The sequence below is a fragment of the Bombus bifarius genome, unplaced genomic scaffold (genome assembly GCF_011952205.1).
Source record: "Bombus bifarius isolate JDL3187 unplaced genomic scaffold, Bbif_JDL3187 scf7180000007974, whole genome shotgun sequence".
Classification (NCBI taxonomy): domain Eukaryota; kingdom Metazoa; phylum Arthropoda; class Insecta; order Hymenoptera; family Apidae; genus Bombus; species Bombus bifarius.
Genome location: NW_022884360.1, coordinates 2,090,905 through 2,105,589, shown reverse-complemented (window position 1 = coordinate 2,105,589; position 14,685 = coordinate 2,090,905). Strand labels below are relative to the sequence as shown.

At 28.9% G+C, this 14,685-nt stretch overlaps 4 protein-coding genes across 13 annotated transcripts in view; 3 read left to right on the top strand and 1 right to left on the bottom strand.

The window, feature by feature from the left end:
* Positions 1–5,900, top strand: part of LOC117217001 (hepatocyte nuclear factor 4-gamma) — a 50,535-nt gene extending 44,635 nt beyond the window's left edge. For 7 of the 8 annotated variants that reach the window (XM_033464243.1, XM_033464241.1, XM_033464246.1 and 4 more), the window contains 2 exons: positions 2,312–2,464; positions 3,486–5,900. In XM_033464243.1, the coding sequence (XP_033320134.1) occupies positions 2,312–2,464; positions 3,486–3,994 (662 nt within the window). In that variant the 3' untranslated portion in view covers positions 3,995–5,900. The remainder of the gene's footprint in view (positions 1–2,311; positions 2,465–3,485) is intronic. The other variant, XM_033464242.1, reaches the window with a different exon arrangement.
* A 1,811-nt stretch (positions 5,901–7,711) lies between these two features.
* LOC117217006 (DNA replication complex GINS protein PSF3) lies at positions 7,712–9,565 on the bottom strand. 2 transcript variants are annotated; one of them, XM_033464262.1, is made up of 4 exons: positions 9,476–9,565; positions 8,801–8,945; positions 8,567–8,696; positions 7,712–8,267 (listed from the first exon to the last, which is right to left on the bottom strand). In XM_033464262.1, the coding sequence occupies exons 1-4, from the start codon at positions 9,528–9,530 to the stop codon at positions 8,040–8,042; spliced, it is 558 nt and encodes a 185-aa protein (XP_033320153.1). In that variant the 5' UTR covers positions 9,531–9,565; the 3' UTR covers positions 7,712–8,039. The 2 variants fall into 2 exon arrangements, with proteins under 2 accessions (XP_033320153.1, XP_033320152.1); XM_033464261.1 differs by lacking the exon at positions 9,476–9,565 and adding an exon at positions 9,236–9,435.
* A 211-nt stretch (positions 9,566–9,776) lies between these two features.
* LOC117216999 (pre-rRNA-processing protein TSR1 homolog) lies at positions 9,777–13,139 on the top strand. Its single transcript, XM_033464237.1, has 12 exons — positions 9,777–10,000; positions 10,075–10,345; positions 10,418–10,664; positions 10,736–10,933; positions 11,005–11,229; positions 11,298–11,463; positions 11,529–11,729; positions 11,809–12,032; positions 12,099–12,362; positions 12,437–12,547; positions 12,625–12,832; positions 12,904–13,139. The coding sequence occupies exons 1-12, from the start codon at positions 9,889–9,891 to the stop codon at positions 13,059–13,061; spliced, it is 2,385 nt and encodes a 794-aa protein (XP_033320128.1). The 5' UTR covers positions 9,777–9,888; the 3' UTR covers positions 13,062–13,139.
* A 91-nt stretch (positions 13,140–13,230) lies between these two features.
* Positions 13,231–14,685, top strand: LOC117217005. Of its 2 annotated transcripts, none has more exons than XM_033464258.1 (5): positions 13,231–13,382; positions 13,494–13,592; positions 13,727–13,992; positions 14,058–14,273; positions 14,367–14,685. In XM_033464258.1, the coding sequence occupies exons 1-5, from the start codon at positions 13,358–13,360 to the stop codon at positions 14,628–14,630; spliced, it is 870 nt and encodes a 289-aa protein (XP_033320149.1). In that variant the 5' UTR covers positions 13,231–13,357; the 3' UTR covers positions 14,631–14,685. The 2 variants fall into 2 exon arrangements, with proteins under 2 accessions (XP_033320149.1, XP_033320151.1); XM_033464260.1 differs by having other exon boundaries at positions 14,351–14,664.

Sequence of the window (14,685 nt, the reverse complement as noted above, 5' to 3'; positions counted from 1 at the left end):
GTATAATACATAGATATAATTATGGGAATACCCTATCAAAAATATAGTGACATATCTTAAAATGTTCACCAAAACAGTTTTATCAACTGTCCTTTCACTGTTACCAACATAACATACGAACTGTAATACTAAATCTAATTATATTTCTATATGTAATCCGGTATAACAGTTTCTAATTGATAAAATAAATGCTCCTATTCATGCTTGAAGTATTCTCTACGTCATTTGAACAGTATATCATTCAACCACTAATGATTATGGACCTCATTAAGCTATTTATAACACTAATTCATTGAAATAAAATATCCTCGATGTTCACCTTGATTTACAGATTTAAAGAGCCATGAAAATTCATAAAACGATTATAAAAATTATAAATAAATATATCTCGGTCATCCCTAACACCTTAGTGCGTATGTATAAAAGAGATGATACAATATTGTTCATAAAATAATTTAAATAATAGTTTGGATAATAATTCACTATAGATCACATAATACGTAATACGTTTTAGCACCAAAAAATTAAAAGAAATGAAAAGAAATTTTTATATATTTCGTTTGTAAAAAATTATCAAGTCTTAAGACAGGAAAGGAGGGAAAATTTTTTGCCAAGCAACCTTCTTAACAATCGATTATCGCATCAAAATATATTTTTTCGTGATTACTCACGATATCGGTTTGGCGGTATGAAACAACTGAAGGTATTATTATCCCGGCATAATAGAGATACTATCGCAATATTCGATCCGTCGATGTCATCGACAGATAAGATTTCATTAGATTGCGAGTCTCGGAAGAGATAAGAATAAATCACATTTGTTTTAAAAAGTTGTCCAAAGACATAATAAGATATCTTTAAAATTATTTTATCAAAATTGAAATATTTGACGAAATTTGTACAACTTCGTTATAACTTTTATGTTAACTCTATTGTTAGGATAAAATGTAAATTGCTAATCTTGTATTTCTATTTCTATTTATAATTATTTGTTTCTTAAAAATTATATTTCTAATTATCTGCAAATTTTTATGAAAAATATTATAGAAAGATATCTAAGATATTATGGTTATTCCAAATTTGCGATAACATACTAATCCCACTACTGTATCTTTATCTGAGGTACTTTAAAATTATTTTCAATGAAATTCCCGAGCGAGTATCTTATTTTGTGTGTTTCGACTTTTACAATTCATTCTCTAAAGTATCGAAAACGTCGTTCTTATGATATAATGTTTGGAATTTATTTTATGATATTTAAATATATATGTCAAAAATTTAATTACTTAATTTTAAACAGTGTTAATTAAGACTTCTATATAGATAGATTTACTGAATTGCAATTACCAGCTAAACTAACATTTCTTTATTTTTTTTATTTGCAATTGTTTAGCTTACATGTAACCAAGTAGAAAATAATTATAAGTAAAAAGTAGAGTTTACATGTGATTGATAAGTAGAGTTTACATGTGATTGATAAGTTTCTTAATTGTAATTCGTACTTGTTAAAATAGGTCTGGCATAACTATAGGAAAATATAGGTGAGAAAAATATAAACTATTGCATGATGAATCATCTCCCATATGTCACTAAACGTTAAGAATAAATATTTAATTTATTTTTATGTATTATTCTATTTCTGTTAAAGTTTTGTGGAAAATAATCGTGTACTTAACACTGGGATAATGTGGCATTGAAATCGTTATGGTGAGCCGAGACAGTCGATACGTTAATTAATATAATTTATAGTGAACTATAAGATAGCATAAAAAATTATAAGTTTCCTAAAAGTAATTATTCAAACATATCCACAAAAAATATTAAATACAATTATTCAAATTTTTCTTTTAATTGATCTACATTACATCAATCATTACAATAGATTGTTAGCGATTCAGTTCAAATTGTAGATTAAATTTCCAATCTTCCTGTCCCATTAACATAAAACAAAATGATTAAAGTACCTCTCAAACTTCACTATTCCAACAACAAAGAAAAGCTTCATTATTCTAATTAAAAAAAAGAAGATATTTTATAAATTCCATTGTTCAAAATAATTAGTTAAATATTTACAGAGCTATCGATGGTCTCGTTGAATAAATTGCACGACCAATATTTGGGGTAGTAGCTAGTAGAGACTGAGTCCGGTCTTCACGTTGCTAATTGCAGTAGCATGAGTGCAAAGAGAAAATAGGTTTGACGTATTGGTTATTGCGGTGTCGTTGCTTTCCTTTAATACTTCCCAACTATAATCCGGGCTCAGTCAAATGGTAATAGGTGTCGATAGGAATGGTTTAACCGTGTTTATCAGTCATATCATTATCCGCAGAGGGCCGTAATCAGGACCTGGACATCAGCAAGGTTGGTATCAGGGTAATGGATGAATTGGTGAAGCCTTTGAACGAGGTGCAGATCGACGATACAGAATTTGCTTGCTTAAAGGCCATCGTCTTTTTCGATCCCAGTAAGTATTTCTTTGATTCAAATAATAGAACCGTAGACTGAACTATTGTCCCTAAAATCATTGTTATCCTGATCATATTCTTTTGAAATAAAATAAAACATGGTTTCATAAAAATAAATGCTTGTTTCATGTAATAAGTAAATGTAGTGATGTCTAAAAGTAACCAATTTAGATAACAATTCTTTAGGATAACTTTGTTATTTTGAAGTTAGATTGTACTAAAATAAGTTTTTTATTTTTGTTTTAAGAAACTTGAATAGCCTTAGCTTCCTTCTGGTATATCTTCCAAGAGCTTGAAGTTCTTCTATATAGTGTAATATTTTTTTTAATATTTTAGAAAGTACAAATTTGTTGATATACAGTTGCATCTAATACATTAGTATCTTATTATTTATATCATCTTCCATTCTCACTCATCCCTTCTTCACTTTCACTCACTTATTCCCTATTGAATCACCATTTGTCACCATTAACTCCTACTATAAATAAGTGAAACCCCTTATTACCCATAGTAACAAACAAAACTTTTATTATGCATATTATAAAGAAATCTTCTAGTGTATTTAAATCAATTTCTTATGAGGTCTTAAGAAAACCGTCACAAAAGCGTCTTTCGACCACGGTTGTTCTTGATCCAAGATAATCTTCCATAATATCCTATTGATTATGTCAAGTTGAAGAACAACGTAGAATTTGCGTGTCATTCGGCGAAGATTTGCCGGCACGCGAGAACGATTGTCTCAATGAGATTTAATTGATGATCGGCGCGGTCACAGTCGCTATGCCGAAATGGATTGCAAGCAATGCACGCGTGCTCTGCTTTTTAATATGTGTAAAGATATGTATAATAAAAGTTAGCCGAAAATATAAAATAAAATTTGTTCATACGGGCTGAGTTACTTTGATATGCAATATGTACATTTATTTCATAAAATTTTTGGATTAATAATTGGTTGGAAGAACCTGATTTTCACTAATATCATTTTTAATCCAAAATAATCCAAAACCTTTCTGTTAACAGATGCAAAAGGCCTAAGTGAACCACAGCGAATCAAGCAACTGCGTTATCAAATTCAGATTAACTTGGAGGATTACATAAGTGACCGACAATACGATAGTCGTGGTCGTTTTGGTGAGATCCTCCTAACTTTACCAGCCTTACAGTCCATTTCTTGGCAAATGATCGAACAAATCCAGTTTGTCAGACTGTTTGGAGTCGCACACATTGACAACTTGCTGCAAGAGATGCTCTTAGGTGGTGCAACAGCAGAGATCAACGGTGTTGCAACACCAATACCAATTTCAAACGCTCCTGGTAGTTATGTGAGCAGCAACGAGAGTCCTAGCAGTCCTTTGACCCCAACAAATATGGCTCCATTAAGTCCTCAGGATCATATGCTGAGTAGTGGAAGTCCTGTAATGATCCTGAGGGATCTTACACCTATTTCGAATCAAGAAGACGTGACTAGTGTAACAGGATTCAGGATGTTTAAACAGGAGCCCAGTCTTGAAACTGAATCAACCTTTTAATGATATTAAAAGACGTTAGAGTTTAAAGATTCTGGCGCATTGATTAACAAAACGCATAATTACTGACACGTCAACTCTGTAAACGTGAAATATCTATACAGAAACTTAAAATATTGTGGAAGAATGCAGAAGGACTTTTAAGATCAAATTTAAATGATTAAACTTTATTAGTAAGAGTTAATGTATCAATTTTCTCGGATTTTTGGAACAAGGGTGTATTCTACGAGAGTTTGTAGTCTACTTGAACGTTTGAAATTTTTCACATAAAACATATTGCAATATAATGCCAGAAGATGTTTCTTAAAACGAATTCTTTGACCGAAAAGAAAATAATTGGAGAGTTATCAAAAAACAAGAAAGAATTTAGTTTGTGTGTCATAAAACTGGGAGCTTTCCTTGGATGATTGATTTTCAAATGTTTAAATGGGAGACAAATATTGAGAATACATTAAAAGAAATTCACAAATTTTAAGATGGATGGAAAAGGAAAGATTCCACATAGTCTATAAAACATAAAATTTTTTAAAATGACATTATTTGTTTTATTACTTCTCAACTTTTTGTGATTTGAGTGAATCAAAAGAACTTGTTGAAGATAATTTAAAGATGATACATAAGATGGAGGACTGCTTCCAAACATTTTTAAAGATCTTGAAACATACGATAAGATTTTCGAAAAGGTATCGGAATTCTTAAGAGATCCCAAAAGCAAGAATGGATTTTTAAAAATCAAGGTTTTATCAACCTTGCGACGAGAAACTCAGATTTTTTAACGATCTCTAGTGATCTTTTTGAACAATTTTTAAATGCTAGTGATAATTCTTATTTGATTTACAAATAAACAGAACATTTTTTTATTCACACGCTATGTTTACAAATACATTTGTTATTTTTTAAAATGGTGCAACTTAAGTGATCATTTTTAAAAAAGTTTTATCGAACTTCTCGCATTCATATTCATCAGTTTTGTTTGTAGTTTAAGAACACTTTTTAGAACTAGATTAAGGAATATCAGAAGTGTTACCAAATTTCTGATTATTGAGTAAAAGTCGCGCTCAATCAATTGCTCAATTACTCATTTTAATCACCGTAATCATAAGGTTCAATCAAAATCGGTCGATAATTTAGTAATAAAATACTTTTGTTACTTGGAACTTAAACTAAATATATAATGACATTAATTTACTTCTTATTGCATAATATTTAATAATCGCATTTCATAAATGTCATCGGAAGTAAACAAATCTTTGGCTTAAAGCAAAAAGGAAGAAAAGAAAGACATGAAGAAAGAATTTTCTCTATTATAGAGGAACAATCTTTCTTTAAATGTATTATTTTATCATGAGCTGTGTTTCATTAGCGTTTTCTGTTATTACTTTCATCAGAAGATCTTTTGTTTAACATAAGATCTTGTTCACATAAATGCAATCATAAATTTTAAGTGTTATATTCATAGTATATAAGCGTATAGTTATTTATACAAAGGGTTTATTAATTATATTATTTATAATATATTCCTACCAGAGAATATTTTTGTTACCACAATAAAGCATCTTGTTATTCTTGTTATATAGAATATGACGATGATTATTTTTATAAATGCTTTTGTAAATTAAACGTACGTTACATTTTTTTAAAAAGAATATTGGACAATATCGACTATCTCTTTCTTACACATTGATAAATATCCATATAAGTGAATGCAACAAGATTTTAAATATTGTACATAGTATTTTATAAGGATAAGTTATGTTTGTATACTAATTTTTATCTAATCAAGTCATCTTAATGTCACCTACAAAAATCAGGGTACAAACATGTAATTATCATTTCAAAATCTAATACTTTCTAGGAAATGTGCCAATATAAAATATATGACTTTCATAATAAATTCATTTTAATTACATTTAGAATTGTATTACAATGACAAGGTTTTTTGTTTTTACCAGTCAAATAAAAGATTTTAGACTTAACAAATACTTTCATCTTAATATCATGCTCATTCGTTTAACACATAGGAGATATTTTTAGTCTAGATACTTCTTAATATACATAACAAATTATTTAATATTAAAACCTAAAATCGTTTACAACCATTCTCTTTATATAAAAAATTTCAAATTTTTATTTTAGAATACCTATTATTTAACCCCTTAACCCACGATTTACGTTCGAGAATATTGGGCTGAAAACGTAAACAAGCTATTATATATTATATTATATGTTACATGTGGCCGATCATCGTACTATGGATTATGCCCGTAATATTTACATTTGGTCCGATCATCTACCACGGGCTGTGCCCGTGATATTTACGTTTGGCTCGAACATTGTACCACGGGCTATGCCCGTAGTTGTAGGTTAAGGGGTTAAACAACAAAAGTAACACGTCATACATTTATAATAATTTGAAATTTTGTCAAGAAATTTATTCAAGATAATTCTTTTGTATTATTTGAAAAAAATTCATTAGGAAATATTTATAACTTGTTAGGTTCTAATGTTAAATAACTTTCAAATTGAATTAGAATGTTTTCTCTACATTCAGTGCATAAAATCTTTAATAAAGAATCGTAAATATAAAAATATTTATTTGAAATGAATGAAATATTCAAACTATCAATAGGCGTCAGTCTCTTCAATTTAGAAATATAACAATTATTTTTAAATGTTTCATAAAAATTATTTTTGTTCTTGTGTTATTATGTATTAATGCTTTAACTGACAATACAACTGATATTGTTACTCAAAAACAGTAAATTAAAAACATGTAAATTAAGTCAAAACTTAATTTTTTTCAATCAACTAAAAATATTAATAAAATATTCGAGTTTATAATAAGAAGGCAATATAAATATTTTCGTGAATTTTTTTCACCATTTAAAAATGTTTTTGGTTTTGTGCGCAATAAATGACATTCCACATAAAAAATCAAAACTAATTAGCAAGTAGTTAGCACCTCTCTCAACGAAGAGAGGAGCACTCGCCATTGCAATGCAATTATTTTTTAGCAAAGGAGTACGCATACTTTTGTTAATGTCCTGTACATTTGGAGTATGATTTGTTTTTCATTTTCATTAGAACTGTTTACTAAATTTATTATAAAATTATAAGTAAAAAATTTTGTAGAATTTGAAAATTGATGTTATTCGAAATTATTATAAACACAGTAAATATTAAAAAAAAAATACGCATATTTTTTATATGGGAATATTGAAAAAATGAACAGTCTAGAGTAATAGTTAGTTAGGAAACTAAAATTAATTTTGACAACGAAAATTAAAATTAATTATAAATTACATAACTATATTATAAGATTAAAATTAATCGTGACAATGTAATTAAATATAAATGAAAACTATACGTTGAAAAAATAAATAATCGTTCTACATATACAGAATGCATATACGCACAAAAAATATAATTTAAAAGATTCTAAACAAGTTGTTAATTCCAAATGTTCATCGCGACTTCTGTTAAGTTTCGTATTTATGACCGTATAAAAAACAATAATGTAATTAATTAATTATAACAATATTTTAAATTGTAACATTATTGTTAGTATGTAACGCAAAATATAATATATAAATATAAAAATGGAGCATTTTATGTAGCATGTGTGTACGCCCATACAGAAACTGTAAATTAGTGAAAGTGATAATATTATGATTATAAAATGTGTAACAAGTGCGTTTTTTCATAACTTTTTTGTATTTATTTTTTTTACTCAAGCAAGTTCTAATTATTTTCTAATTTCTAAGTAAATGAAAGAATATTTGTTGCAATATCAAATACATTAATATATTTCCAATAATCAGCTTTCTACAATATGGTAGTAATATGCAAGTTCATTAAAAATGTAATTTAAAAAAGTTACGTTATATAATTTATGTTATAAAATGTTTTGCACCTGTTTCTCGATTATTCTAAATAAACTCAGTTTATTCTACAATATTGATATTTTCAGATTATTTAAAAACTTGATAAAAACATTATTCTACAAATTATTGACATTCGTATGCTGTATCTTTGTAAAACGAAAAAGCTAATCAAGTTCATATTTGTCCCGTTTCCGTTTTTTCAAATTTGTCGCTATTTCGGAAATAACCATTTCATTTGTACCCATCTTTAACCATTCCGTAAGACGAACTTTGGCTTGCCGACCGATAAGGAAGAGATCTCTTTCAAGTCGAGGAAGTTGAATTGCTAATGTAGGATCAGATGTTAGATTCTGAGACCAGTCCATTACTAATTGAAAACGAGACTTAAATGTCTGAAAATGAAGAACAAAAAGGCTCCATATATTTCGAAAAATATATTAGAAAAGATAGAAATTAATTCTTGGCTGTGACCTACCTATCATGATACTTTAGTTTTATAAAGTTATTGAAATTTGTAACTTCAATTCTGTATACATGGATTAATTAGAATATCTTTCAATTATAAGATTTCCAATGTTTTACATAACACACATGATATATTCATAAAAGTATTTGAATACTTTTATGAGGCACTATATCTTATTAAAAAATAAAAAAGACATAGTACCTATTTTTACTATAATTCGCTTACCTGTAGTAAACTTTCTGCAATTATTTCAGAATCTTTGCCACTGAATTTTCTTACGTGCATTCCTAATTCATAATAAAATGGATTCCATCTACTTAAAACTATAGCATCAGCATCTGCTTCTAAAATTTCTCTAAAAGCACAAATGATATAAATAAGTATACACAGGAAAGTGTTTGTAAAGATTTGTTCAAATAACATGTTGTTGAAAAACAAATAAAAATTTAAAAATCAAACCTATATCCTTCTTTGTATATATTTGGTATATCGATATTAACTGCTGGATTCTGTAAATTTTTTAATGCATCTGCTAGCCATAATGGAAACTCTACTTTGGATCCAACTTGTAAATCCTCAGATTGACACGAAGGATCCAAAAAACCTTAAACAATAGTATTCGTATCTTTAACAATATTATATATCATTCTTATCAGGTATTGTATACATAATATGAATATACTGTGATTATTATATAGATTATATACAAATATAATGTCAAAATATAATTAAGACCTTATAAAAGTTATATTATTAGTTTTTATTACTTAATCCAGTTTTATAGAGTATATCTCTATAATATAGAGAATATCTCATTTTTTGAAGTAGACTAATTGAAGTATAGTTTTATAGAATATATCTCAGTAAGTAATAAAATAATAAATGAAAAATTACCTAAACCAGGTAAATCTACTTCAATTTTACAAGATATTCGTTCTTCAGTAGATAAAATGTCAGTTATTGCAAAATAATCCGGGATATAACTTTGACAACATGCCATTTTACAAAACTAACTCATGTTAGCATAAGCAATGAATTATCCAAAGTTCACCTCAATTCAGTATGACCATTGACTAAGAATAGGATAGACGTGACGTTAAATGGGACATGTGTCTCAGGTTATGAAATACCGACCTGCCAAAGAATCAAAGTGTTTCTTACGCTCCCTATGGTTCTCTAGGGCAAACATAGGAATTATCCCAGACGACTCGTCAGTGAATATAATGCCAGAGAAGACGTGTGTTAATCACATAGTATTGCATCCCTCATTCCAGGCCAAGCCGTGTGTTGCCAGCTATCCTCACATGCTCCAAGTTGCAGTTCCTTTCATCTTCTACAGATGGCGTTACAAGCCTTATCGCACAATATTGCATCCTTAGTATATGAACAAGCCATGCGTTGCCATCTATAGAAAATGAAAGAAACTGCAACTTGGAGCATGTGAGGAGTGAAGCAACACACGTCTTATCGTGAGGTTTTACACATGGCAAACAGTTAGATTTATTATAAGGATATTTCATTTACAAGAATATATACTTTCAAATAAAATGGGAATAACAAAGCAAGAAGTACATCGGCCTGGTGCATTTAAGCAAGTTAATAAACCACATAAAACGGGTAGACATCGTAGTAAAGGATCAATAAGTAGCACGGTTAAAGGTAAAATTCTTTGCAATTTATATTATTATAGCTTTTTACTGCTTTCTATATTTTCTAATTTGAAACCAATATAGGAAAAGTTGGAGTAAAAGTTTTATCGAAACGTGCTACTAAAGATCTTGGGAAGAGTGCCCGAAGGCTTCAATCTTCACAAATTAGAAAAAACAAGAGAGAGGAAGTGTTGCAGCAAAAAAGGAATTTTGGTGGATCCCATTCTGCACCTATTCTTATATGCATTATTCCATTACAAGAAGACCTAGATATTGATAATATATTATCAATAATAACAAAAGCTGATGAATCTGCTAATATAACTAATAGTCCATGTGGTACAATACATTTAAGGTATAATGCTACTATGATAAATGATATTAATAAAAACATGGATTATTGATTATCAATCTTTTTTTACGACAGTGTACCTAGGTTCAAGCAACGCTTTTCCATTGTGGTCCCACCAGTTGGTAATTTGTTTGCCACATTAGATATAGCAAAAATAGCTACAACTGTTCTTTTTGTTGCATCCGCTACAAATAAGTCTGATAATAGTCCCAGATCTGAAGTACTTGATGACTGGGGAAAAGAAATTATTATGCCCTGTGTTGCTCAAGGTTTGACAACTCCTCTAATAGCACTTACAAATGTTGAAAGTCTTCACATAAAGGTATTGTGTTTTTGATATTTATTATCATATTCTGTACAAAAATAATTTCAATTTCACGAACTTTATTACAGAAACGTCAAGATTTTAAAAGCCATGTACAATCTAAACTTTCTAAGTGGCTTCCTGAGGAAAAAGTTTTGCAATTAGATACTCCCACTGATGCTTTTAATGTTTTACGACGTGTTGGTACTCAAAAGCAAAGAACTGTATCATATAGAGACAAAAGAGCTCATTTGTTAGCAGAAGAAATAAAATTTAAATGTAATGAAGTAGGTATTGATGTAATAATTATCTATACTAATTAAAAGATAAATATATATCCAAATTCGATTTCATATAGAACTCCACAGAGCTTGGAACTCTTATGATCTCAGGATATCTTAGGAACGTACCATTATCAGTTAATGGTCTAGTACACATACCTGAATTGGGAGATTTTCAAATGTCTCAAATTGATGCACCTGAAGATCCATATCCAGTGGAGAAAAAGTTGAGAAAACATTGTAATGCAATGGACGATGAACCATCCACGCGGGTTCTTGAACGCGCAGATCCAGAAAAACAAGTAATTTCATGAAATAAAATAAAACTTTAAATTTTTAAAAGCAATAATCAATTTTCTTAATTTTTTAGGAATCTCTCGAAAGTGAAAATATACCTGACCCTATGGATGCTGAACAAACTTGGCCTACAGAAGAGGAATTAGCCGAAGCTAAAGCTGAAAGAAAAAAAATTGTAAAGAGAGTTCCAAAAGGAACTTCTGAATATCAAGCAGCTTGGATTCCTGATGAGGATGGAGGTATTTGTTTTTTAGTCATAAATTAAATTTGGAGATACATATTATTCTTTGCTTGCATTTTGTAGAGGAATTGAGTGAGTGCTCGAACGACGAATCAGAAGACGAGATGTCTGTTGATGAACCAAAGTCTCAAGCAGATAGTGGACCAGATGCAGAAGAAGACGAGGAAGAATACGAGACAATTACTGTGTCCGAAGTTCCTGATGAACGATACGATCAGAATATTGATATGACAGAAGAAAAAGAAGCAATGGAAAACTTGAAGAGTATGTTTGTCGAATATATCTATATTACATTATTGAATATGTATTATTGAAATCTTTAACCACAATTTTTCAAATATAGACGCAAAATTAGACGCACAATTTCCTGACGAAGTAGATACACCTCAAGATATGTTAGCAAAACAGAGGTTCCAAAAATATCGTGGACTTGAATCATTCAGAACAAGTCCGTGGGATCCGAAAGAAAACCTTCCTACTGATTACGCTAGAATATTTCAATTTGAAAATTTTGATCGGACGCGAAAACGTATATTTAAAGAATCTCAGGAAATAGAGGGTGCTATGGTATGAAACATTTGATTAATTAAAAACTAATTATTTATTCATGCTAAATTATACAAATATTTTTAGCCCGGTTGGTATATCACAATTCACGTTGCAAATGTACGGCAAGATCTTTTTATTGCATTTTCTTCATTGGAAAATCATCCATTAATTGTATTTGGTTTACTACCGAACGAGCACAAAATGTCTGTCTTAAATGTGGCATTGAAACATATTAATATTAGTCCACAACCGGTGAAATCTAAAGAAAAATTGATATTTCAATGTGGATTTAGAAGATTCACTGCGTGCCCAATATTTAGTCAACACACAAACGGAAACAAACATAAAGCATGTATTATTTTCTGTGAGATTTTAATATATTCTATTTATATCTTGTTACCAAGAATAGAAATATTTTTCAGTATGAGCGGTATTTTCGTCCAGAGAACACTGTCGTAGCAAGCATGTATGCTCCAATTATTTTTCCACCATGTCCAGTATTATGTTATGTTCAAAAATTGAATAAATCATTGGTAAGGAGGCAATAATTATATACAAGTTAAAGGTTGATTCTATTCTTATATTATTAAAAGTTACAATATTTTTGTAGGAATTAATTGCAACTGGAAGTGTATTATCTGCGAATCCAGATAGAATAGTTGTAAAACGTGTTGTTCTTAGCGGCCATGCGTACAAAGTACATAAACGATCAGCAGTTATAAGATTTATGTTCTTTCATCGAGAAGATATAAACTGGTTTAAACCAGTTGAACTACGAACAAAATATGGTCGTAGAGGACATATAAAAGAGCCATTGGGTAAATAGATCATAAATGTTTCTTAATTTAATTGATGTATTTAATTAAAAAATGACACTATTTTTTCCTAGGTACTCATGGTCATATGAAATGTGTATTTAATGGTCAACTGAAGTCGCAGGACACGATTTTAATGAATTTATACAAAAGAGTATTTCCAAAATGGACATATGAACCTTTGTTGTTAACAGAGTTACAACATCAAAATGAAAGCATGAACATAGAATAAAATATGTTAATTAAAATATTAAAATGTATATATATACTAAATAAAATTTTGTCATACATTTAAAATGCTTACCTTATACACGTCTTGTTTTAATATTATGTAAAATGAATTCTAATTTTAATTTGAATGTATGATTTCGATATATCGCGAAATGTATCACGTGACTTATGCTCCAGCCAATTAGCTTCTTTTAAGTAGTATCTTGTATACTGTTTGAAAGGTAACATTGTTGTGTGTGATGTTATTAAATAATATTTGATAATAATAGTATTAAGCAAGAATTTTTCAAAGAAAATATGGACTTGGATACTTCTTATATTGGTAATTAGCATTTCATATAAATAAGAGTGTTGACAGACAAATGTAGATGTTTAATACACAAAAATAATGAATCTAAACTTTCTTCTTGAAACAACTATCTATTTAATACAGAACCTTTACTTGATGATTGGCTAGAAGAACTTCAATCAATCATTAAAGCGCAAGAAAGTTTTATCAAAGCTAAAGACGAATTTTACATGCCATTTGTAGGTAATTATTGCATTTGAAACTGTATCCCTTTGTTAATATTAATTTCATTTTTATTTATATCTTTGTTATATCTTTGTTGTTCCTATTTTGATAGAATATAATAACAACAAAATTTTCATTCATACTGCTTTCAGCTATACCAATTCCAATTATCAATGCAATATTTAAAATAACAGAATATCTCCATTTGGGGCCAGATACTAGATACATTGCTATTCACTTATATGATAAATTTATGTGTAGCTATTTTTGGGAAGTATATAGAAATGCTGATCAAACAGAAAGTTCTTGGTCTCAAGTTTGTAAAAAAGTAGCAAGTCAATCAAAATTATACCTCATGTCTTGTTTGCAATTAGCAAATAAAATGGATTCGCATTTCAACAAGTTAAGAATATCGCAAGTACATATACATGATTTTATTCTAAATTTATCAATAGTGGTATCTTAATGTTTTATATGCTACAGGTACTTGGTATCTTACGGTGTATAGACAAAAAATCTGAATACACACCCAATGTAATTTTTCTATCAGAATATAAGGTATTTAAGACTGTTGGATTCAGAATGCCATTTTACACTCCGTTAAATTGCGTAGAAATTCTTTTAGCTGCAACAGGACTCAAGGATACTCCAAATATGCAAGAACTTACTATAAATTTATTGGATCTAGTTTATCTGCAGGTTTGAATTTTATTAATAGATATTTGTAAGACATTAGTAATATGTTATAAATGACATTAGCATGGTTAATGAAACAGATATATATGGTTATAGAGGGAGGAAATATATTTTCATTTGCAATGTTTGTTGCAAGAACATATAGCAAAAACTCAACAAGAAAAGAGGAGTCTTATGATGTTAATGTCAAATATATTATTTTTGGGAGCTTCTATCGTTCTTTGTGGGGCATTCTTTTTATGTATAGATTGTAAATCAGTAAGAATTATAGCTTCAAAATTATCGCAATTAATAGATATGAAGATTCATGATATTTGGGATATGGCTAACATACTTCTTATAATGGCAATTCAAGAATAATTCTTAAAAAATCTATGTAAAAGTAAACTTTTGTATATTGTATATTTCATATTAT

Coding starts and splice junctions, on each gene's coding strand:
- LOC117217006 (XM_033464261.1), bottom strand. CDS start 9,341: ATGGCATGTTGTCAAAGTTATATCCCGGATTATTTTGCAATAACTGAC. Junction 8,946..9,235: donor AGTAGATTTACCTGGTTTAG/GTAATTTTTCAT, acceptor CTATTGTTTAAG/GTTTTTTGGATCCTTCGTGT. Junction 8,697..8,800: donor ATATACAAAGAAGGATATAG/GTTTGATTTTTA, acceptor TTGTGCTTTTAG/AGAAATTTTAGAAGCAGATG.
- LOC117216999 (XM_033464237.1), top strand. CDS start 9,889: ATGGGAATAACAAAGCAAGAAGTACATCGGCCTGGTGCATTTAAGCAA. Junction 11,730..11,808: donor AGCAATGGAAAACTTGAAGA/GTATGTTTGTCG, acceptor TTTCAAATATAG/ACGCAAAATTAGACGCACAA. Junction 12,363..12,436: donor CAAACGGAAACAAACATAAA/GCATGTATTATT, acceptor AATATTTTTCAG/TATGAGCGGTATTTTCGTCC.
- LOC117217005 (XM_033464258.1), top strand. CDS start 13,358: ATGGACTTGGATACTTCTTATATTG. Junction 13,383..13,493: donor CTTGGATACTTCTTATATTG/GTAATTAGCATT, acceptor TATTTAATACAG/AACCTTTACTTGATGATTGG. Junction 14,274..14,366: donor TGGATCTAGTTTATCTGCAG/GTTTGAATTTTA, acceptor ATATGGTTATAG/AGGGAGGAAATATATTTTCA.